Source organism: Scyliorhinus torazame, chromosome 13, assembly GCF_047496885.1.
Source record: "Scyliorhinus torazame isolate Kashiwa2021f chromosome 13, sScyTor2.1, whole genome shotgun sequence".
In the NCBI taxonomy this organism is placed as follows: domain Eukaryota; kingdom Metazoa; phylum Chordata; class Chondrichthyes; order Carcharhiniformes; family Scyliorhinidae; genus Scyliorhinus; species Scyliorhinus torazame.
This window is the reverse complement of record NC_092719.1, coordinates 176,780,334-176,803,975: the sequence shown is the minus strand read 5'-3', so window position 1 is coordinate 176,803,975 and position 23,642 is coordinate 176,780,334. Positions and strand designations below refer to the sequence as shown.

Genomic DNA, 23,642 nt, shown 5'->3' with positions numbered 1-23,642 from the left:
TCCACTCCCAAAAATACACTTTAAAATCTTCTCCCATAAGTATCCATCCCGAAATCCAGACCAGGTTTTCCACATGACAAAGCTTCATCTCTGCTCATAACAGCAAATCCAGTCCAGGATTTTATACCACCCCTTTTAGGATTTCCTTGTCTTGATCGCTGTCTCAGCTATTCACAGTACGAAGTCATACAACACCAGGTTAAAGTCCAACAGGTTTGTTTCGATGTCACTAGCTTTCGGAGCGCTGTTCACAATTGCTTTAACTCTCAATTCACAGACTGTATTAAAATGACATCAAACCTTTCATCCAACTCTGAAGTCTGCTGTCCCACTTTAAATCTCGGTACTGGAATTGACACTTTAACTCAGAACACTTTGTTTACTCTTGCTTGAATTGTTCTGAACAATACCTTGGTCACTGTTTTAAACTTCAGGTGTCTTAAATGTTCTTTCAGTCCCAGTTCACTGGTTATCTGGACTGTAACTTGCACTTTAAGAAGCCTGCCTCTTTGCAGCTCCCATCTTGTCCAGTCTTTCTTCTGGTAGAATTGAGAGATGTTCACTCCACATGGTCCTGTCTCCAACTTTCCAGAAATTTAGCTAAAAGTTAAAAGCTTCTCTACCTTACAAGGCCTCAGTTGCTAAGCAACACTCACATGCTTATTATGCCTTTTATTAATTATTCATGTTGTAGCCCTCTCCAAGTGCATTAGAAGCACAGGTTTGAATTAAACAAACCCCCACACAATATAAACACCCTTGTCCAGCTTGAATCAAATTATAGGTTTTTCCCTTTTCAGGCAGAGAAACATTAAATTTAACCCACTTAAAACATTCCTTATTTCCAATGTTTTTCAATACAAATATACATCCCTTTAAACTACCTTTGTTTTCCTAACAAGTACAAGATGAACAGGTGTTTGGGCACTAATGGATTTAGTGGGGGGGGGGGGGGGTGTTAGGCAGTGATTGGAATTGAAATCAATGTAGCCATGATTTTATTGAAAGTTCAATTTCAAGGGCCACATGGCCTACTCTTGGTCCTGCTTCTTATGTTCTCATCCACCTTTATAAACAAATTCTGATGCAGTCCTGTCTTCTGAATACTAATGTGATAATTAACTTAATGATGACTCAGTGAATTTATGCAGAGAGCTAGTAAACCATACAGAAGCTCCCTAGGTTGAGCCATGGCTTTTGCCATGTTAGCTGACAGAAATGGTGGTACAATTCGTTTCAGTTCATCAGGATTAGGGAAGAGGGAAATCTGCTTGTGTTCACCTTCTGCATATATGTGTGTGAGGGAGCAGACTGCATATATGTGTCTGTGTAAGGGAGCAGAATATGTCTCTCCTCTGGTCAAATAGTCTGCTGAAATTAATTGCCAAGTTGCATCTGTCAATAATGATCTTTGTGTGATGTAACAGACAGCACCCACTGCCCAGATGAAAAATCTAGGCTAACATCGTGGTTCTCTGCAGCCAGTTCAATGCATCTTAGACTATGTTCATTATAGATATAACATGTTTGAACCTGACAATTTTTTTTTAATTACGTAGCATGTCGTAATGTGGCAATGAAAAATCATGAAAGTTGTGAAGGTAAGCCCATTTAGCTTCACCACATACACATGCAGCCCAGATCCCACTCACTTCAACGGCAAGCAAATTTCCCCCGAACTGTCGGTCTTCTTTATTCATGGTTATAGTTTTTTTTTAATTTAAAACTTCATCATCGGTATCAGTGCTTTGGCCGACGTGCGTTTGTGTGTGCGTGAATCCCGTCCTGAGAATCTTCTTTTGCTCAATATGCCATCTCCACAATTTAGTCAACAAATTTCTTCGGCGATTTTCCTGCCTCAATCCTTGTCGCCAGTTTTCTCCTCTGTTATATTTTTTTGTTTGCCAGAGAGAGAAAAGGTATGGAGGTGCACACAGTCTGGATTCTTTTAAAACACGATGAGAGGTTTATTAAGACACTGCTAATGCCACTACACATCATGTGATGCTTTACCAGCAGAAATGTATTGTCTGATACATGACAAATGGCCAGTACGTCCAGCGACATTTCGACATCTGACTGTGACTCTGATCCTTTATCGTACCCTTTTTGTATCACGTGGATAGTTTCCCCTCTTCAATTTTTCATTTGATGTATTTGTTTATGCTTTTTATAATTCATGTTTGAAACTTGTTTCTTTCTCCAGCACGCACGTTCGATGTGTCCCTTTTCACCACAATTTCTGCATTTGGCAGCTTTGCACCAGCTGTCTGCTGGTGTGTGACCAGTTTTTGCACATCGGTGGAGATTTCGAACCTGTGTCTGTGTTCGGGTCTCGGACGATATTTCATGGTTTTTAATGCTCAAACTTAATAATTGGTTACATCTGTGGAACCTGAATCTTGGCAATGATCAAATGTTTAGGTGAGAAATGGCCCTGCAATATCTCCACAATCTCATCATTGGTGCAGCCAGAAAAAGCAGGCTCAAAAACCTGACTTCACAGGAGGTTGAAGGTTTCTCTGTACCCCCCCCCCCCCCCCCCCCCCCCACACACACACACACACACACACACACACACACCAGACGCCATTGTACTCTGGAAAGTTGGGGCTTCAAGTTCTGCCTCAATTTTCTTCTCTTGGACGAAGTATTTGAATCTTTCAGTGTTAAATGTATGAACTCCAATGCTCGGAGCTTTCATTGTATGGTCCCATGATGCCAAAATGTCCCACCATTTTACTATGGGAAGGCTTGGGTAAGCACAAATGTGCCACAACGTTGTAGCACTACCTCACTCATTGCAAACAAGGTCACCCTGAGCACAGTCTATTCCCTTCCCAGTTTTGCAAAGGTTGGAAAACTCCCCAAGTTCTCAAATAAATTACGGGGTATTTGACTTGCTACTCCCAGTAGAGTACTGTTCCAGAACTTTCTGGGCAGAGCACGTAACTAGATTATTTTGATGCTCTTTCACCAATATCCTTGTTTAAAATTGTTGTTGATATTATTCGGCACCTCTCCGTTGTCAGCTTGGATTACTTCCTTAATCCTTTTCGGATGTCTGCACACAGTCAACAATTTTTCAATTTTTTTTACTTCTCCCAAGAGTCTTCCAGCGTGGTTCTGATACCATCGTCACCAGTATTCTTTGTGGTATTTTTAAAGGATAGACTTGCAGACCACAAAGGTACAAACAAACAAGAGTTTTATTGGAAACGATTTTTCTCACAAGCTGCTAGAGTAGACTGACTGGTAGCCTGCCCATACTGCTGATGATGTCATCAGTATGTCACATGATCAAACTCATAAAGTAACCTTGTTCCAGCTTGGGACAAACATGAATACACAACAGTCTCTTTTCAGGATGGCCCACCACCACTTAATTATTTGGCAGGCCAGCGGCGAGCCCTCCCCTGGGATCAAGGAACCTGGCGGCAGGCGTCCTAACCATCGAGAGTTGCCAGCCATTGCAAGGTCAGCAGCTCTTCTGCCTCGGCATTTCCAATGGCGAGGCAGTGACTATTCCTGGTATGACACCCACCCTAGCCCTAAGATCGAGGGTGGACCTAGGCCTGGGTCTGTGATAATGGGAAGGGCATTGTGGAAAAGGGGTCATTGGGCAGGGCCTGAATTGGATGAGCAGAAAGTGCAGGGGGTGGTTCTCAGTGGCCTCCCACTTCCTAATCCCGATGCAGGGTACTTCGATCAGGAACTGTATTTGCTGTCATGTTCCCTGTGTAGTCACATAAAAGATGCACAATTTTTTTTTTTTTTAAATTGAGGAGTGTAAATGACATTTTGGGAAAGACTGCAATGTAAATAAATAGATATCTATATGTATGTCGGTACATGTAGATGCATATCAGTCATCAAGACCTTTCATTTTCACTGCTGAAGCCTGTTTGTTTAGTTATGTAGTTTCATGAATAGTTCATTCATATTTTGCACCCCACCAACATTTATCCACGAAAGGTGACTGCCTAGTTTGCATCGTGACTGCACCAACCCTGCCATCAATGGGGCTTCCCCTTCACCCTGGACTGAATTAGAGTGGAGGCTGGAAAGTGCCGGGATCCCATCTGCCTGAGTAAATACCTCATGCCGCGACCAAACTCCCAATGGGGAGGGCATAAGATTATGACTATATGGCTACAGGCCTTATATGAACCTTGTGAAGATATTGATGGAATCTGTTGTTCTGGTGGAACCCCACCACATGGCAGCCTACAGCTTCCTCCAGGCCGCTACACCATTCAGGCCAACTGGAAAACTGCAGCCTTTGATAATAGACCATTAAAACACTTTAACAAGTTGAATTGGCTATCTGCTGCTGTGGGTGGGTAGCCTGCTGCACACCCACATACCACTTGCAGGAAAGTAGCCTGGGATCCAAATGGAGCTGAGGAACCAGCATGTTGGCCAATGGCAAGAAATTCCAATCTGCCAACTCCGCTCATGGCCTTAAACTTCAACCCTGGGTAATGACACTTAATGATCATTTTGAATCTAAGTCTGGAGGTGATTGACAAAATGTGTGAACAAATGGTTTTTAGATATAGGTAGCTCCATGCAATGCATTGCATCCTAAAATATCTTATTTTAGGATGCAATGCATAATGGAGCTATGCATTGCAGCACAGTAGCACATTGGTTAGCACAGTCACTTCACAGCTCCAGGGTCCCAGGTTCGATTCCCAACTTGGGTCACCGTCTGCGCAGAGTCAGCACGTTCTCCCCGTGTCTGCGTGGGTTTCCTCTGGGCGCTCCGGTTTCCTCCCACAGTCCAAAGATGTGCAGGCTCGGTGGATTGGCCATGCTAAATTGCCATTAGTGTCCAAACAGATTAAGTGGGGTTACTGAGTTACGGGGATAGGGTGGAGGTGTGGGCTTGGGTAGGGTGCTCTTTCCAAGGGCTGGTGCAGACTTGATGGGCTGAATGGCCTCCTTCTGCATTGTAAATTCTATGATTATCATCTGTCTTGTAGAGTTTTCCCACAGATTTTGAAAGGATATTTAATTATAACAATTATTATACATTTATAATTTTGTAATTGTTTTGCCTTTATCAAAGTTATTGCCATTGTCACATTTTATCCATTTTTAATATTATTTAGTACATAACATATCTCATATTTGTGCACCATGAGGGACTAAGTTGTGAATTGTTGTCAACTAGACAAATCAATTTATTTCACCACAGTAGTTTTTGCTTTTGTCATTTTTAAATTGTATTCATTTAAACAGAAACTCAGATGGATTAAACTACCTTTGCATTTATTTAGTTGTTATTATGCATTTACAGATATTCATTGGAATCCAAACATGTCTTTGTGTATGGTCAATAATGACGTGGTAATCAATTTTACTACCACGGCAAATTCATTAAATTATGATGTTCAGCTTGTCATGTGTGATGGCATTGAGACACCAATACTTAATGAAACTACAATTCCTCAGGTATGTAAACTAAACTCTCTCCATACTGCACAGCCTTCACCTAGGGCTTGAACTTCAAATATTCTGGCTTGGATATTAATGTGCTGTCAACTGAGCAAAGCCTCAATTTCAAAATTGATCTAATGGGCGGGATTCTCGGCCCCCACCCGGCGACTGGAAATTCCCGCCTGAGGTCAATGGACCTTTGCATGGTCCGCGTCCAGTCCGTGACGATCTTGTAGCGGGCGATGCCGAAGAATCCAGCCAATGTCTCTATTTGTTTGTAGAATCCCGGGCAGGATTCTCCCATTCGGCGGCAGAGTGTCCACGCCATCGGAAACGCCGTCGCATTTCACAACGGCGTGAACGGGCCGCTGGTAGTACTGATTCTGGCCCCTACAGGAGGCCAGCACGGCACCGGCGTCAACGAGGACAGGCGCAGTGGAGCCGGCGCCAACCCGCGCATGCGCAGTGGCCTCCCTCTACGTGCCGGCCCCGACGCAATATGGCGCGGGAGTTCAGGGGCTGCGCGTAAGAAAATAGGCACGCGGAGCGAGAGGACGGCCCGCCGATCGGTGGGCCCCGATCATGGGTCAGGCCCCATCAGAGCCCCCCTTCCTCTCCCCACAGGCCGCCCCCCGATCCTGCGCGCAGAGTTCCCGCTAGCTGCGACCAGGTGTGGACGGCATCGGCGGGACTCTTCCTTTTCAGAGCGGCTGCTCGGCCCATTCGGGCCGGAGATTCAGTGGCCCGGCCTGCAACCGGTGCTGCGCCAAACGCGCCGGTGCCAATGGCGCCGATTGAATCACGTGCCGGCGTGGCGCGGTTGCGGGGATTCTCCGTCCCGGTGCGGGTCTGGGAGAATCCCGATCCCCATCTTTGACCCCTCCTTGATTTTTCTGAGATAAAAACAGAAAATGCTGAATATATTCAGCTGGTCTGGCAGCATCTGTGGAGAGAGAAACTGAGATTCAAATTTTAAGGATGGCGAGCAATCTGTGCTCACCATCTTGAACGTCCTTGTCTACTACCATTTAACACTCGCTTGAAGGCAATGGCTTAAGAGATTGTTGAACTATGTGCCTGGAAGGCTGTAAAGTGCCTAATCAAAAGGTTAGATGCTTTTCCTCAAGTTTGTATTGAGCTTAACTGGAACTGTGCAATAGGCCATATGTTTGATTTGCACAGCTTCCAACCCACATTGTTGGTTGATAGTTACATTTCTTTCCATTGAATTTGGGCAAGGTTGCTTCTTTTAACGAATTATATAAAGCATTCTGTCTGCTTGCAGATGCTATATGCTGATGCAGTAGGTTAAAGTTCTGGCATTGATGGTTGAGTAAGAATATCTTGGCTGTTTTGTTGGTGTAGCTATCAAACATTCCATGTACTTACCTGCAAAGGGCAGCGATCATACAAAGGGCAGGCATCTCGGCAGCCAGATCAACAGCCACTTTAGTGGAGATCTGCAAACAAGCATTGAAATAACACAGAAAAAAGGCTAACAATAAAGAAAACATTTAAACCACCATATTGATTTGTGAATGGTAACATGTTGTTTAATAACCAAATTCATTTATTTCATCTAGTCGAACAGCTCAAGAATATCCATAACATTTGTGAGGAACGATATATTGGATCTTTCTGAAAGATTTTGTGTCATAGTAAGTAATCCTTATTAACATATGTTTGCCTTGGAGCTCATAATTTGAAATTCTAATTAGAATAAAGAATTCTTTCTATTTTTCTCAGTCTATATTGAATGCATAACTAAACAAAAATGTTTATTGCTGTTGATTTTTAGATACAGCCATATTTCCCTAAATGTCAACATTACTGTCGTATACGTGAAAAAGTGCTCAACTGCTCCAAGAGAATTGGTAAGGTTTTTTTTTCTGTAATCTTGATTGACAGTTTGCTTTTAGGTCAGCCTGTTTTATCATCCATTCAGCTGCCGCCCTTTATTGTCTCCAGAATTGTTAAATCAGCAGAAAGAACTTAGGCTGATTTTGGCTATTGCTCACATTTTTCTTGTGGGCTTGGTTAATTCAGAATAAATCAACCCACCTTTTTACAATGGATTTTATTTGTCATTTTTTTAATAGAGGTGCAACTACTAGCAGGACAGATTTCAATGTCCTCGGCACACGTTTGCAATTCTGATGTAGTTATCTTGCTGAAATATAGTAACAGGAGACCATTCTGCACTTACCCTTCTATTTCTATGTGGTTTATCGGAACCTCAATTCTTAGCAACTCATCTTTGATTTTTCTTCATTAGCATATCTAACAACAAAAAGCATCAATCTCAGATTTGAAAATTTCATTTGACCAAGTGACCACGGTTTTAGAGCAGTAGCTTTATTTAAAACAGTCATTTGTAAAACCTGGACTGGATGTCAGAATCCAAACCGCTAAGGGAAAACATTATTATGAGAAAAGATCTTAAAGCGTGTTATTGGGAGTGCACTTTGGAAACTCATGTGGCAGTCATCTGAGGCAATTCTGCGGAGAAAACCACAGACACTAACTTGGGTTCAGAGAGGAGTGTGTGTATTTGACCACAGCCAATCTGTATGCTTAAAAGGGACTTTGTGTTAATAAGACTATTGTAATTTAAGATGTACTTTGTAGTCTGTATTAATCTGTGCGTATTTGTTAAGCAAAGAGGAGATTAAAGGAGTATGTATAATAATTCACTTTTCATGTTTAATAAATGCTTTTTCCTTGTTAAAACTAATTAGTAGTCCTGTGACTATACCTCCACCTTTTATATGTTAAGAAAAAAGATTGCGGTGTTTTGAGCCAGGAATCCATTTTGGGATTTTCCTGTCCTGTTATAATACAACTAATAACAATAATCTTTATTATTGTCACAAGTAGGCTAACATTAACACTGCAATTAAGTTACTGTGAAAATCCCCTAGTCGCCACACTCCACCGCCTGTTCGGGTACACAAGAGGGAGATTTCAGAATGTCCAATTCACCAAACAAGCACATCCTTTGGGACTTGTGGGAGGAGCACCCGGAGGAAACCCATGCAGACACAGGGAGAATGTGCAGACTCCACACAGACAGTGACCCAAGCGGGAATTGAACCCGGGACACTGGAGATGTGAAGCAACAGTGCTAACCATTGTGCTACCGTGCCGCCCTCTACTAAGATTTTAACAGGTGCCTCAAAAATTTGAGCAAAAGGTGAAGCTAGCCATTTCACGCTGCTACAATGCAGGAGCAATACGAGTGATATTCTCTACTAACAGAATTCTGCTGACAAGCCAAAAATATACAAATGAGTAAAGTAGTCTATGAATTTCAGTGCTGGTGTGATGCCATGTAGTGTTATGGGCCAGGGTTTAGAGAACCCCAAAGTGTATCATGGAGTTCACCTGACCCACAACTTTTAATAGATTGTGGTATGGGGAGCACACGGCCCACTCTACAGGTGTGGTACAGCAGAAATGGAAAAGTTTGTTTTAAAAGCAAAACAATGTTTATTCTATGAATTCAAGTTAACCTTTTTAAAACATACAGTGAACATCTTAGCAACCATTAATTCAAATACAACCACCAAAGAATACAACACTAAGTAATGCTTACACTGTCCTTTTAACATCCAGAACACTTACAAAAGATACACCTTTTAACAGAAGCACATCATGTTAACGTCGCTACTGAAAACATTTATAATTCTGAATTCATCAAATGATCAAGAGATAGTCTTTTAATGGCAGAGAGATCAACAGTACAGCTGGTCTGTCTGGCTTCAGTTCCAGCACTGAAAATGAAACTAAAACACATCCTGCAGCAAACAGCCTAAAATGAAAGTAAAAAGCCCAGCTCCACCCACTCTCTGACATCACTGAAGTAGTAAACACCCATTTCTTAAAGGTACTCTCACTGCAGATATTTATATACACACCCATTTATAAACATCCATTTCTTAAAGGTACTCTCACATGACAGTAGGCTGTACATCCCAGTGACTGGTTGATTATATCAAACAGCATGTCCCTTTGGCTGTATGCAACAGGCAAAGTACTGACTGTACTCAAACAGCCTGTGCTTGTAAAATTCAGAACATAACGTTCAACATTAAATGTGATTTTGTGATTGGACAGCACTTTACTATGCAACACTGATTGTGCTAATAATAACACTGACACTCACTTTAAGGTCATTAATTGGGCTCATCGTATGGCTCAGTTATGTGTGCTAGAAGTTACAGATATTCACACACGGTGCCCTGTCTCTTGCAGACAGAAAGAACATTTCCAAACATTACGCAGTTTTCAACTAAACAAGAGCTTGGGGGGCAGTCATTCTCCCATGGCAATGCCGTGACCTGCCTGATTGGAATTTGAACAGAAACTTGGTAGTTAACTAATCAGAGTCCACTTGCCAACCAATCAGCTCCCTCTTCACATGCAGTATAAATTGTTGTTCTCTTTAATATTTGGTATTCTTGAGGATCTGTCCTGCCCAGCGCAAGACGAAAAGCTTCGGCAGCATGTCGAATGTATGGGTTCAATTCCTGCCTTTGGTGTCTGTGGGTGTGGAGTTTGCACTTTCTCCCTGTGTCTGCGTGGGTTTCCTACGGTACTCTGTTTTCCTCCCACAGTCCACAGAAGTGCAGGTTAGGTGAGGTCACGGGGATAGGGCGGATGGAGTGGGCCTAGGTAGGGTGCTCTTTCATCGGGCCAATGCGGACTCGATGGGCCGAATAGCCTACTTCTGCTCGGTAGGAATTCTATGGTTCTATGTCTCTTTTCTGAGCAATTTATCCAAATGTGGAACGAAAGAGAGAGACCTGGCTGGGAATTTCCTTATAGTTGCTCCCAATATGTTGCTGTAACTTCAAAAGAACGCTGGAAATCCTATACCATGTGCCGATGGGGCTTCCATTGAGTTCCGATGAAGTTCAGTGACTGAGCAGCATGAACCATGAGGATTTGTCAGCTATTGAGACAATCTTTGAATCAATGTCCAGTCTGCACTTAGAAAATCTTCAACTGAAAAGTTCAATTACATTTTTCAAATGATACATACTAATAATGCATTTCTTGATATAACTATGGCTTTCAACACTAATTGATGTATCTTATTACAAGACTACAATAAATCAGACACTGACGGAGGGATGAAATTGATTTCAGGGGAATTCAGCAATGGTAAGTGTTACAGAGCACCATTTATTTTATTTAAAAAATTTTTTAGTGCCCAATTCATTTTTTCCAATTAAGGGGCAATTTGGCATGGCCAATATACCTACCCTGCACATCTTTTGGTTGTGGGGGCAAAACCCACGCAGACACGGGAAGAATGTGCAAACTCCACGAGAACCGTGACCCAGAGCTGGGATCGAACCTGGGACCTCGGCGCCGTGAGGCAGCAGTGCTAACCACTGCCCCACCGTGCTGCCCTCCAGAGTGTCATTTATGAACCTTTCTCCTATGTAATTATTTCACTGGTGTCTGTTGAGGGTTCTGAGCATGCAGCACAGGCTTTGAGCTGGCTTTTTCAGTCTGGCAGAGGGTGACCTGTAAACAAAAGAAGTGCCTTCTTTTAAACATGCATTTGACTCTCTATTTTGTGGACTCAAGTTACCAAAGTTTAAGAATGAGACAAATGGTGATCATCTGAAAGTGATTGATGTGGAAATGATGAGGAAAATCATATGCTGTACTTTTCTATTCGTAAACTAGCCAATACAAATATGGGGCAGATTGTGATGATGTCCTGGCTGAGAGTTTCCTCAAAATTGCTTCTGCTCGGTTACTGTTACTTTGCGAGTACTTTTAGCCTCTTAGCAGAAGCAGCTCTGTGGAAATTACCAGTATCTGACAGATCTGAAATTTCATAGGTAATATTATCTTCGTGCTACTGGAGTGTCCAGTTTACCATGAGTCCAAGAATCATTATTAACCATAAATCAAATCATGATCACAAAAAACCGTGAATCCTGCTCCTCTGATGCACCAGCGTGGAATGCATCTCCCGAAGTAATACTCATCAGTCACAAAGAGAACGGCAAATACTTTGGTTGCCTGAGTACGGTGAAAACGCTGTGCCATGTTAGCTGATGGCAGCCGAATTTCATGGCTCCGTTGCCTCCATGCTTTTGATTAGTAAGTGAGAAAACACAACCATTACCATATGAAATCCCATCAACTGACCTTACTGGAATTCTTCAAGTGTGGTTAGGATTAGGATCATTGATATGTGAGAAGAGGAGGGGGTGGGAAGTAGGGGGGTGCCAGGTTTAAACTCACAAAGCAAAGCAGACACTTTAACACATTTACTGGCCAAACTACTGAATGCTTTTGCTCTGGTGATTTTAGTTGGGGTAAGGTTCCAGCATGTTGGTGCCTCCAGCATGTGGCTGATTGGGGAACAGGGCGCAACACAACTGTGCATCACACCAAAGTGCTAGCCATTCTCTTTGGTTAATATTGCTTCTTGGGCTCATGATAAACTGGACACTCCAGTCGCACAAATACAATATCACCTATGAAGAAATATAGCTAAGAATGAAAAATAATGTTAAAACCTCACAATTTTTAAAGAAGTAGGTCAAATATCTCATCCCTTTATCTAATAATCTTGTTGTATTATCGTATTTTTCTCAATGTTTGACTACCTTACTCTGGTATAAACCATCAGACCCTATCTGAAAATCTCCTACACATGACCTGTAATTCTGAAAGCTCTTATCAGCAAGTTCTCAGTATTTCACAACTGTGGTATTTGCAATTTTAACGCTGAGGCACCGAGAATAGTAAGAGATGAACTGGAGCTTATTTGGGTCGTGAGGATGTCTTTTCATTTGAAGTTTAAACACTTTCTTTGCAGCTGTCGGGCAAAAAACAAACTCTTGACAAAGTTTAGCCGAGGACTGGCACCACGGCCTGGATTCTCCGTCCTGGGAGAATTGTTACTGGTCTCTGATGCCGCTGGGAGAGGGGCCCAGGATACGAGTCTTCCTCCTCCACCATGCTAATTTCTACACGGGGGGGGGGGGGAGAGAACTTGCTGGATTCCGTCGGAATCCTGGTATCGGGCTGCCAAGTGCGTTGATGAGTGGTTATGTGCCTGATAAAGGGTGCGAAGCCTTGAAAGATTAGCACAAGTTCCAACTAGCCTGAGAAGCAAGCCTGCATCTCCTAAAAGGAGCTGCATTTTGGATTGAACAGATGCTTGAATTCATTGCAAAAAATAGATCCGGAAAAGACAAAGGATCGACACAATGTTCATTGACAGAGCACTCGAGGCCTTTGTGAAGGAGGTACACCAGGAGAGACTAACAGGCCTTAGAGATGGACGCTAAGAAGGCAATGGGAGCAGTGTCGCTCTCGAGGACCTGGATGCAGTGTCCCAAGAAATTTAATGACCTCATTTGAGTGATTATGGCTAATTAGTGCGCCTGTAAAATATCCTGGGCTGGATTCTCCACCTCACCGCGCCACATTTCTGCCCCGACCCACCAGCGGGATTCTCCATCACGACGGCCGGTCAATGGGTTTCCCATTGTGGGGCAGTCCCATGCCGTCGGGAAACCCCCGGGCGCCGGCAAAACGGAGAATCACGCCCAGCATTATGTCCCACCAACTGCACCACCAACCTTACACACTACTCAATGCACCACATCTCCACCTCTTCCCTGTTAACAATCTCCATCAATCACAACTCGTACCTCACATTTATAGCCTTATTTCACTCTCACACATATAATACTGCCGCAAGCTCCACACTCGCATCTCACATCTTACACACAGTCAGCTACTGAACTATTGAACTATAACAACCATATCACCAAGCACCTTCCAACACATATCTCTTTCTCTTGCAGGACAGATTGCGTAGCTTTATTAAGAAGGTATTTGGGATACTTTCCTTTATTAGCTGAGGCATAAATTACGAGAGCAGGGAGATAATATTTGAGCTATGCAACATGACCTTTAGGCCACAGCTGGAATGCTGTGTACAAATCTGTTCGCTAAACAATGAGAACACGAGGGAGAGTGTTGAGGAGACTTATGAGGATGTCAAGAGAATCTTAATTTTGAGTAAAGATTGGATAGACTGAGGTTATTTTTTTGGCACAGAGAAGACTGAAGGGACATTTAATTGAGGTGCATAAAATTATGAGGAGCATAAATAGAGGTTAGGAAGGATCTATTTCCTTGAGAACAAAGGCCAATCAGGGGCCTAATTGGTGGAATGATTAAAGGGGAGTTAAGAAGAAATGTATTTTATGCGGTGGGGGGTCTGGAACTCCCTGCCTGAAAAGGTGGTAGAGGCAACCTTCAGCACATTTAAAAAATACTTGTAAATTTGCTTGAAATGTTGTGACCTGCAACACCGATTAGCTGAAAAGCGGGAGTGGGCTGGACAGCTTTCTCTGACAGTACAGACACTATGGGCTAATTGGCCTCCTATATTATAAATTTCTATGATGACTGAAGGCAACAGCACCTAACTGATGGTGGCAGGCACGGGTGTATGTCCTCTCCCTCATGAAGGAGATGGATGTTGGCCATCACTGGTGTGGCAATACTGAGGTCGTGGTCAGTAGTGGGGCTGAAAGGATTGAAAATTATATGTTCCTACCTGATCCTTTTTCCTCACATCCTACTTTTACCTCAGCCATAACTCTTCTGATATACAAACTGCAGGTGGAGGACCTTTGTATTCCACCCCTCCCCTCAACGGGGCCTTGTCCATTCCTCCTTTCAGATACCCAAGAACTACCAGCTGACCAGGCTGTGGTACAGAAGTGTGAATGACAAGGGAGAAGACACTGGTGATGAAATACTGACTCCATCCAGAGAATCCCTCAATGCGCAAGAAGGCCATGAGGCCCATCGAGACTGCACCACCCTCTGAATCAGCACCCTATCGGCCCACTCTATCCCATACTCATAACCACAAGCTCAGCCACTAGCTGCTTGTACTTTAGAGGATAGCTCAGAGATGGTATCTGCGCACTGAGTCACAAGGCACAAGAGGCCTGCTGGAACGGCATGAAAAAGGGCTATGCTGGTGCGAGCTCCTTGGAGGGTGAGTAGCATACGAGTTCTGCTACAGAAAACTCAGATGAGCACTTTGATGAGGTACCTTACTGAAAAAGACTGATGGGTACTTTGTACAACGGTCAGCTAAATCATCCATGTACAGTCCCAAACTGCCTGTCTTCCATGTGCCTTTGCCTGTTCCAAGGCTCCCATGCAGTTTTACCCTAGAGGTTGAAGCATTGTTAGCAGTAGCTGTCTGGTGCATTAGCAGGCCCATTAGAAACCCTGCTGTCACTGTCAATGAACATGGAGGAGATTGGTAATCTTTTCCAGCGGGGAAGTGGTGAGAACTGAACATGACGTAGGCTCTGATGGACAATGTCTCAGCTTTTATTGCAGCTCAAGAGGAAACCTCCCAACATCTGAGTATTGCAGTAAAAGCTCGGGCTGATGCCAAGCAAGTTCAGGCTGTTGTTGTTATTGTTCAAAGGGCTTGCAGGCTCTCACAGTCTCTATCATATTACTAGGATTATTGAGGTGCTGCCCTGCGTTTGGCAGTGGCACCACAGAGCACAAACCTGCTGACCACTCTCAGGACAAATGCATTCATCCACACACCACAGCCATTTTGCCAGTGTTCTTGCTGTTGCCCATCTGCCAGCTGACAGGCTGCCACTGCCCATGTCAAGGCTGCCTGGAGCTGGGGGTTCCAGACCCTGCGCTGTTCTGCAAAGCTGTGAACAACTCACCCACAAAGTCAGCAGCTTCTGCCAACTCTGCTTCACCTACTGGGGTAGTGATGCATGGGAGCAGGACAGAGACAGGCACATGGAAGACGGGGAATGCATAAGAATGATTGGTTTACAGAGTACACATTATTGGATAATTTGCTCGATAAAGTTAGTTTGGAGTGTTTGTTTTGCGGTGACTTTCATTTCAGTATTGTGGCCAAGAGGACACAGCGATGGTCAGCAACAGAGAGAAGTGAGGAACTGTTGTTACATGGGGAATTTGGGGTGTGCTCACTGTTACTGCAGTAAGATGATCTGATCATGAATGGCCCACCTGAGAAGGAGATATAAGACATAGGAGCGGAAGTAAGGCCATTCGGCCCATCGAGTCCGCTCCACCATTCAATCATGGCTGATTTCAACTCCATTTACCCGTTCTCTCTCCATAGCCCTTAATTCCTCGAGAAATCAAGAATTTATCAACTTCTGTCTTGAAGTCACTCAACATCCCGGCCTCCACCGCCCTCTGTGGCAATGAATTCCACAGACCCACCACTCTCTGGCTGAAGAAATTTCTCCTCATCTCTGTTCTAAAGTGACTCCCTTTTATTCTCAGGCTGTGCCCCCGGGTCCTAGTCTCCCCTGCTAATGGAAACAACTTCCCTACGTCCACCCTATCTAAGCCATTCATTATCTTGTAAGTTTCTATTAGATCTCCCCTCAACCTCCTAAATTCCAATGAATATAATCCCAGGATCCTCAGACGTTCATCGTATGTTAGGCCTACCATTCCTGGGATCATCCGTGTGAATCTCCGCTGGACCCGCTCCAGTGCCAGTATGTCCTTCCTGAGGTATGGGGCCCAAAATTGCTCACAGTATTCTAAATGGGGCCTAACTAATGCTTGAAAAAGCTCCAGAAGTACATCCCTGCTTTTATATTCCAAGCCTCTTGAGATAAATGACAACATTGCATTTGCTTTCTTAATTAAGGACTCAACCTGCAAGTTTACCTTTAGAGAATCCTGGACTAGGACTCCCAAGTCCCTTTGCACTTCAGCATGATGAATTTTGTCACTGTTTAGAAAATAGTCCATGCCTCTATTCTTTTTTTCAAAGTGCAAGACCTCGCACTTGCCCACGTTGAATTTCATCAGCCATTTCTTGGACCACTCTCCTAAACTGTCTAAATCTTTCTGCAGCCTCCCCACCTCCTCCATACTACCTGCCCCATCACCTATCTTTGTATCATCGGCAAACTTAGCCAGAATGCCCCCAGTCCCGTCATCTAGATCGTTAATATATAAAGAGAACAGCTGTGGCCCCAACACTGAACCCTGCGGGACACCACTCGTCACCGGTTGCCATTCCGAAAAATAACCTTTTATCCCAACTCTCTGCCTTCTGCCTGACAGCCAATCGTCAATCCATGTTAGTACCTTGCCTCGAATACCATGGGCCCTTATTTTACTCAGCAGTCTCCCATGAGGCACCTTATCAAAGGCCTTTTGGAAGTCAAGATAGATAACATCCATTGGCTCTCCTTGGTCTAACCTATTTGTTATCTCTTCAAAGAACTCTTAACAGGTTTGTCAGGCACGACCTCCCCTTACTAAATCCATGCTGACTTGTCCTAATCCGACCCTGCACTTCCAAGAATTTAGAAATCTCATCCTTAACAATGGATTCTAGAATCTTGCCAACAACCGAGGTTAGGCTAATTGGCCTATAATTTTCCATCTTTTTCCTTGTTCCCTTCTTGAACAGGGAGGTTACAACAGCGATTTTCCAATCCTCTGGGACTTTCCCTGACTCCAGTGACTTTTGAAAGATCATAACTAACGCCTCCACTATTTCTTCAGCTATCTCCTTTAGAACTCTAGGATGTAGCCCATCTGGGCCCGGAGATTTATCAATTTTTAGACCTCTTAGTTTCTCTAGCACTTTCTCCTTTGTGATGGCTACCATATTCAACTCTGCCCCCTAACTCTCCTGAATTGTTGGGATATTACTCATGTCTTCTACTGTGAAGACTGACGCAAAGTACTTATTTAGTTCCTCAGCTATTTCCTTGTCTCCCATCACTAGATTACCAGCGTCATTTTGGAGCGGCCCAATGTCTACTTTTGCCTCCCGTTTGTTTTTAATGTATTTAAAGAAACTTTTACTATCATTCCTAATGTTACTGGCTAGCCTACCTTCATAATTGATCCTCTCTTTCCTTATTTCTCTCTTTGTTATCCTCGGTTTGTTTTTGTAGCCTTCCCAATCTTCTGACTTCCCACTACTCTTTGCCACATTATAGGCTTTCTCTTTTGCTTTGATGCATTCCCTAACTTCCTTTGTCAGCCATGGCTGCCTAATCCCCCCTCTGATAACCTTTCTTTTCTTTGGGATGAACCTCTGTACTGTGTCCTCAATTACTCCCAGAAACTCCTGCCATTGCTGTTCTACTGTCTTTCCCACTAGGTTCTGCTCCCAGTCGATTTTCGTCAGTTCCTCCCTCATGCCCCTGTAGTTACCTTTATTTAACTGTAACACCTTTACATCTGATTCTACCTTCTTTCTTTCAAATTGGAGATTGAATTCTACCATATTATGATCACTGCCTCCTAAGTGTTCCCTTACTTTAAGATCTTTAATCAAGTCTGGCTCATTACATTACACTAAGTCCAGAATGGCCTATTCCCTCGCGGGCTCCATCACAAGCTGTTCCAAAAAGCCCTCCTGTAAACATTCCATGAATTCCCTTTCCTTGGGTCCACTGGCAGCATTATTTACCCAGTCCACCTGCATATTGAAGTCCCCCATGATCACTGTGACCTTTCTGAGATGCACTTTCTATTTGGTTGTTTCCTCGCTTTGTCTTCGTTCTCCTCGGCTGCTTGCCATATACCTGGGGGGCGAAGTCTGCACCCTCCTGGTGAGATGCTGTGAATGATGCAGAAAACCATAATGAATCGTGACACCCACTCTAGTTATACTGCAGGACTAAAACAAAATAAAAGCATCATTACGTCTGCCAGGATGTTCTGAGCGTGGCCATGCTACCAGCTGCACATTCAGTGTGGTATATCTCCATGTGGCTCTTTAAGACACGTGGCATGGCGATAATTGATTTCCCTCATACAGCATGGACAGCAAACTGGGAGGTGTTACAGATGTCAGCTGGCCTAGCCTGAAGGATCCGATGCGGAAAGGTTCATGGCCAGACTCACCTTCATAGCCACTGGAAGTACTGTCTCCACTGCGTCCTGAAGCTACAGGTCTGCCTGAAGAAGTGACAGATTTCAATGTGCATCTCTTTCATAAAACAGAGATGCCACTCACACTGGATGGAATCTTGTGCCCTCTCTTGTGGTATGTTTGATAGCTCGGGTGATTTAATCATGCAGTAGGGTGGTAGATAGGGACCCCACTGCCTTTTCGCCTCCATTGCAATTACTAATTAATGTCTACTTAAGGTCCTCATCCTGCTGTTGCTGATATTTGCCTCATGGTGGGCAGGGGCTCACCATACGGAGAACATGACCAGCAAAACGTGGTTTGTTTGGACCATGGGTTCTGTCATTCAAAGTGCCTGATTAAGGGACCTTGCATTCGGGAGGGGGATTCTTGCAAACAGTCATTTGTCTGCCCTAGCGTTCAGCCCCCTACACCCCCCTTCTCCTGCATCCCTCTCCCTGGGACTCCTTCCTACCATCACTAACCTGTGCTTGGATCCATCCTCGATCTAAGGTCTTGAGTGGCTGTAGTGCTGGTGATCACCACCAACTCCCTGGTGGCACTGCTGAGTACAAAAAAAAGCTGTCAGCCTCTCAGTGGGTAGGATTGCTGGCCCCCTGGGTCCTTGAATCCTGGCCCTTTAAATGCCTGATTGGCACATGATGTGGCAGGCCTTCACGAAAAGTAGTAAGCAGGATCTCCGAGGCTCCAGATGTCGGTCGAGACCCACAACGCTTCCGTATTGTTCCTCCCACTGTTCCTCTGGGAGGCAGAGGTTTGCTCGATTTCTCCCTGAAGACCTTGGATGGATAAAACTCCATCTTCTGTTCCTCCTCCCTCTTGGAGCAGCCTGTCCTCTTCTTCTCGATTGCTTCCGTTCAATCTGTCTCTCATCTTGTGGGCCAAAGGGATGCAGTGGAGAAGGGGGAGCGAGTGGTCTGACTAAAATTTAAAACAAAGGTTTCCAATTAAGAGGCAAATAGTGTGGTCAATCCACCTACCGTGCATATCTTTTGTGTTGTGGGAGTGAGACCCATGCAGACACGGGGAGAATGTGCAAACTCCACACGGACAGTGACCCTTGGCTGGGATCGAACCCGGGTCCTCAGCGCCATGAGGCAGCAGTGCAACACACTGCGCCACCGTGTCGCCTGAGTGGTCTGCCTGACTGCTGAAGTCCGAACCATTAGATTAAATAGGATATATGTCCATTTGGCCTGACCAGCATTTATGTTCCACTGGACCTCCGTCCATCTTTCCTCCATTTAAATCTATCATTGTAATGCTCTATTGTCCTCTCCCTCATTGTTTGTTTAGCTACCTTAAATGTATCTATATTATTCATTCCAACCAGTTCCTGTGGTAGCAGGTTCTATATTCTTACCACACTTTGGATAAGTAAGTTTCTTCTGAATTCCCTATTGGATTCCCTGGTCATTATCTTATATTGGTGGCCTCGGGTTATGCTCTTCCCCACAAGGGCAAACATTCTATCTGCATCCAAGTGCTGCAGAGCTGAGTTTTGCAGCAAATCTATTTTGAGCAGCCTGCCTGAAATGCAACAAACATATTTAGCTACAGGTAAAAAATCAGATTAAATTGTTGAGGCTGAATCACCTGCGAATCTGCTTGTGGCTGGATAAATGTTTTATTTATAGCAATTGATTCCAGAAGTTCGGCTAGCTGTCATTAGATAGAGACATCTCTTGACTTTAATAATGGGAGCAATCTGGCAGGATTCTGTGTGGAGTTTGACTTGATAAAGTGTCGGTCAAGGTACGACTGGGTTCCATGGTCAATACACCCATTCGCTGAGTTTCTAGGCCGAGAGCAGGGACGCACAAAGCTACATAAAGCTTCAGTGGTGAAAGTAAAATAGAGATTGTTTTGTCAAACTCCAGCTACTTTCCACATGCAGCATTTTACCCTTCACATAAATTTGGTTGGAAAGATTGTAAGAAAGAGCAGACAACATTTAAAGTTTGCAAAAATGTACATTTGCTTTAGACAAAAATGTTTTTCTTTTTGTGCAGGACACCTGTTTATGATCTTTGGTTACACTGTACTCGGTGTGATCCTCTTTGTTTTGGGAGCTGGGCTCTTTGTAATTTGTAAACAAGGTAAGTTATTTGGGTTCTCTTAAATTAAGCTACCCAATGTTGTGTGTCTATGTGTGTGTGCGTGTTTGGGGGGGGGGGGGGGGGGGGGGGCGTCCAGTTAAAACAAAACTCCAGAAATGTAATATGGTGCACATGCCAGAGCTTAGTTTCTCTCAGCCTGAAATTGTTATTTCAAATCGGTTATAATTTACATAATCCAAAGATTCTGGTGTCAGCAAAGCATTATTTAGTGATCTCTGCCATAAAATCAAAATGCTTGGAAGACAACCTAGTTCGCCCCTCTTCACCCTCCCCCCCCCCCCCCCCCCCCCCATAATAGTTTTATCATCAAATTAAATTTTCCATATGCAATAACTATTGTACTTGGATCCTGGTGCTTAGCTGAAACAATCGGGTCCATTTATAATTTTGATGCCAAATTTGATGGAAGGCTACTTTATTTGTGAATTGAATATGCTTTCTTAAACCAATAAAAACTTCAAAGGAGAACTTTTTCTTTTACAGGCAAAGTCAATGGAAAAGTCTTATTCACCAATGATGCACAGCTACTGCAACCAGTTAAAGTCCTGATCATTTACTCGATGGATAATATACTCTTCCAAAACGTTGTCCTGAATTTCGCTGAGTTACTGCAGAGTTCCAGGGCATTCCAGGTATTCATTGACATGTGGCAAAAGAGAAGAATTGCTGAAATGGGCCCTGCTCAATGGCTTGCCTCCCAGAAGGCGAATGTGGATAAGGTCATTATTGTGTGCTCCAAAGGTGCCAAAATGAAATGGGACGCCATTTGTCACAGAACGAACTTTGATCAAAACATGAATAGTTCAGAGGACATGTATTCTACTGCCTTAAATATATTTTGCAGTGATTTGCAAAATGGTTCACATCTGCAGAAGTATAGTATTGTCTACTTTGATCAAATAAGCTCAGCCAAAGATATTCCGAGTATTTTCAGTTCATGTGTGAAGTACTGCCTTGGGAAAGACATCAATAGGTTTTACAAAAATCTACATGGTGCCTCACAGAAAACATGCAGAAAATATGCAAATCTGACCCCATATTGCAATTATAAAATTCAATATAATCACCAGATGAAAAACGCAATTTCGGAATTAAAGTACTGGCAAGACATTCACCCAGCTTCAAGTGCACATGAGATTCCAGTGGAAGAGTTGGAGTCCCGACATGCAAAGAATATTCAATAAATTGATATGAAATGCCCTGCTCCTTAACTATTAACTCTGGGGCGGGTTCCTCCGAGGGCTGATGCCAAAACCGGAAATGCGATTGTGCGGAGAATATCTTCTGACGGCAAAATCACGGCAGGTGCCGATTTGACACCAAATCGCCATTCTCTGTCACTTCGAAAATGGAGTAAATGCGACGCGCACTGCACGCAGTTTAAACACGTTTGTGTCTCCTTTGTGGGCCCACCCGCGATTCTCCGCCTCCGATGGGCCGAGTTCCCGATGTCCACATGTGCTTTTAAAAATTGTGAACCTGGCATGGTGGCTGCTGAGAGTGGAGGTAGGACATGGAGAGGAGTGACTGCGGGCTGCCAGGCCGGACACCGACCGTGCTGGCTGAGGTGGGGGGGGGGGGGGGGGGGGGGGGTTGCTGCCAGGGCTGGGATGGTGTAAACTGGCTGAGCGGCCCCCATTACGGTGGCCATCTTGCCGCGCACCCACCGACCACCCACCTTGGCCCCTGGTTCACCACAGTGACCCCCGCCAAACACACCCCCCCGCCCCAAACCCCCCCACCCAACCCCTGTCCCAATCTCCCTGCCCAACCGGCCACCAGCAGACCACCCAGGGAAACACCCATGGGCAGAGGTGAGGGGATGGGGTGGGGGGAAGGAAGATGCGGGGGCAGATCCTGCAGTGGCATCCAGGGCCACCGTGTAGCCCAGTGGACATGGTTGGGCAGAAGGGTATGCACCACGCTAACATGTCGACCTTTCACCCCCTGCAGACAAGGAGTTTGGAGTCCGACCAGCAATGGTGTCCCCCCTGCTGGTCGCGGCAACTCTGCGGGATGCCCAGCAGCTGTATGAGTGGGAGTTGCCCGAAGAGAGGTGGAAGCTGCAGCAGCGATGCTTGCAGCAGTTGAGCAGATTGTAGCCAGCCAGGTTGGAAAGCCAGCTGCCCAGCAGGCCGAGGAGGGGCAGTTGCCAAGGAGGCGCTGTATGAGGCCTCGTGTGTACTGGAAGTGCCTGACATTCGAGGACCTGCCAGACCGGACATGCCGTCGAAGACTCCAACTGTGCAGATAGACAGAATGAAACGAAATGAAAATCGCTTGTCATAAGTAGGCTTCAAATGAAGTTACTGTGAAAAGCCCCTAGTCGCCACATTCCGGCGCCTGTTCGGGGAGGCTGGTACGGGAACGGTTTGGTATGTAATGTCACCAGTGCGACATAACTGCCAGATAATGGCACACCTGACACCGAGGGGGTATGGAAGAGGACACCCCTTCACCCGGTGGCCATCAAGGTGATGGTCGCTCTGAACTTTTACTCAACTGGGTCCTCCCAGGCGCCGAGTGGGGATCTGTCCAGGATCTCACAGGTCTCGGTACAGAGGTGCATCCGCGCTGTCCTGGTAGGCCCTATATGCCTAAGCGGATCAATACATCTATTTCGATGTGGACCAAGCCCACCCGGATACCCGGGCAGTGGGGTTCGCCGCCATCTTTGGGTGCCCCGGGTCCAGGGGCGATCGACGGGATGTATGTCGCCCTACGGGCAACTGTGGATAACAGGCCGCTCTACACAGACCGAAAGGTTACCACTCAAAGAACGTTCAGTTGGTCTGTGACCATCAGGTGCGCCTCATACATGTCTGCACAAGATACCTGGGCAGTGTGCACAGTGCCTTCATCCTGGCACAGTCGGCGATTGCTGACATGTTTGAGAGGCTGAGGGGTTGGCTCCTGGGGTTACCTGCTGCGGTTGTGGCTGATGGCACCTATTGGAGGCCACAGACCAACGGGGAGGTCCGCTACGACAATGCCCAGGCAGCGACCAGGAGTGTGATGATCGGTGCTTCGGCCTCCTGAAGATGTGGTTCAGGTGCTTGGACTGTTCTGGAGGGACCCTCCAGTATGATGCT

The 23,642-nt window shown here is 44.9% G+C and overlaps 1 protein-coding gene across 1 annotated transcript in view; it reads left to right on the top strand.

Moving 5' to 3' along the window:
• Window positions 1–22,115, top strand: part of LOC140388392 (interleukin-17 receptor B-like) — a 36,096-nt gene extending 13,981 nt beyond the window's left edge. Inside the window, exons 6-12 of the mRNA XM_072472486.1 lie at window positions 1,560–1,601; window positions 5,306–5,460; window positions 7,029–7,103; window positions 7,244–7,319; window positions 10,552–10,611; window positions 20,443–20,529; window positions 21,034–22,115. Of these exons, the coding sequence (XP_072328587.1) occupies window positions 1,560–1,601; window positions 5,306–5,460; window positions 7,029–7,103; window positions 7,244–7,319; window positions 10,552–10,611; window positions 20,443–20,529; window positions 21,034–21,734 (1,196 nt within the window). The 3' untranslated portion in view covers window positions 21,735–22,115. The remainder of the gene's footprint in view (window positions 1–1,559; window positions 1,602–5,305; window positions 5,461–7,028; window positions 7,104–7,243; window positions 7,320–10,551; window positions 10,612–20,442; window positions 20,530–21,033) is intronic.
• The last annotated feature ends 1,527 nt before the right edge of the window (window positions 22,116–23,642 follow it).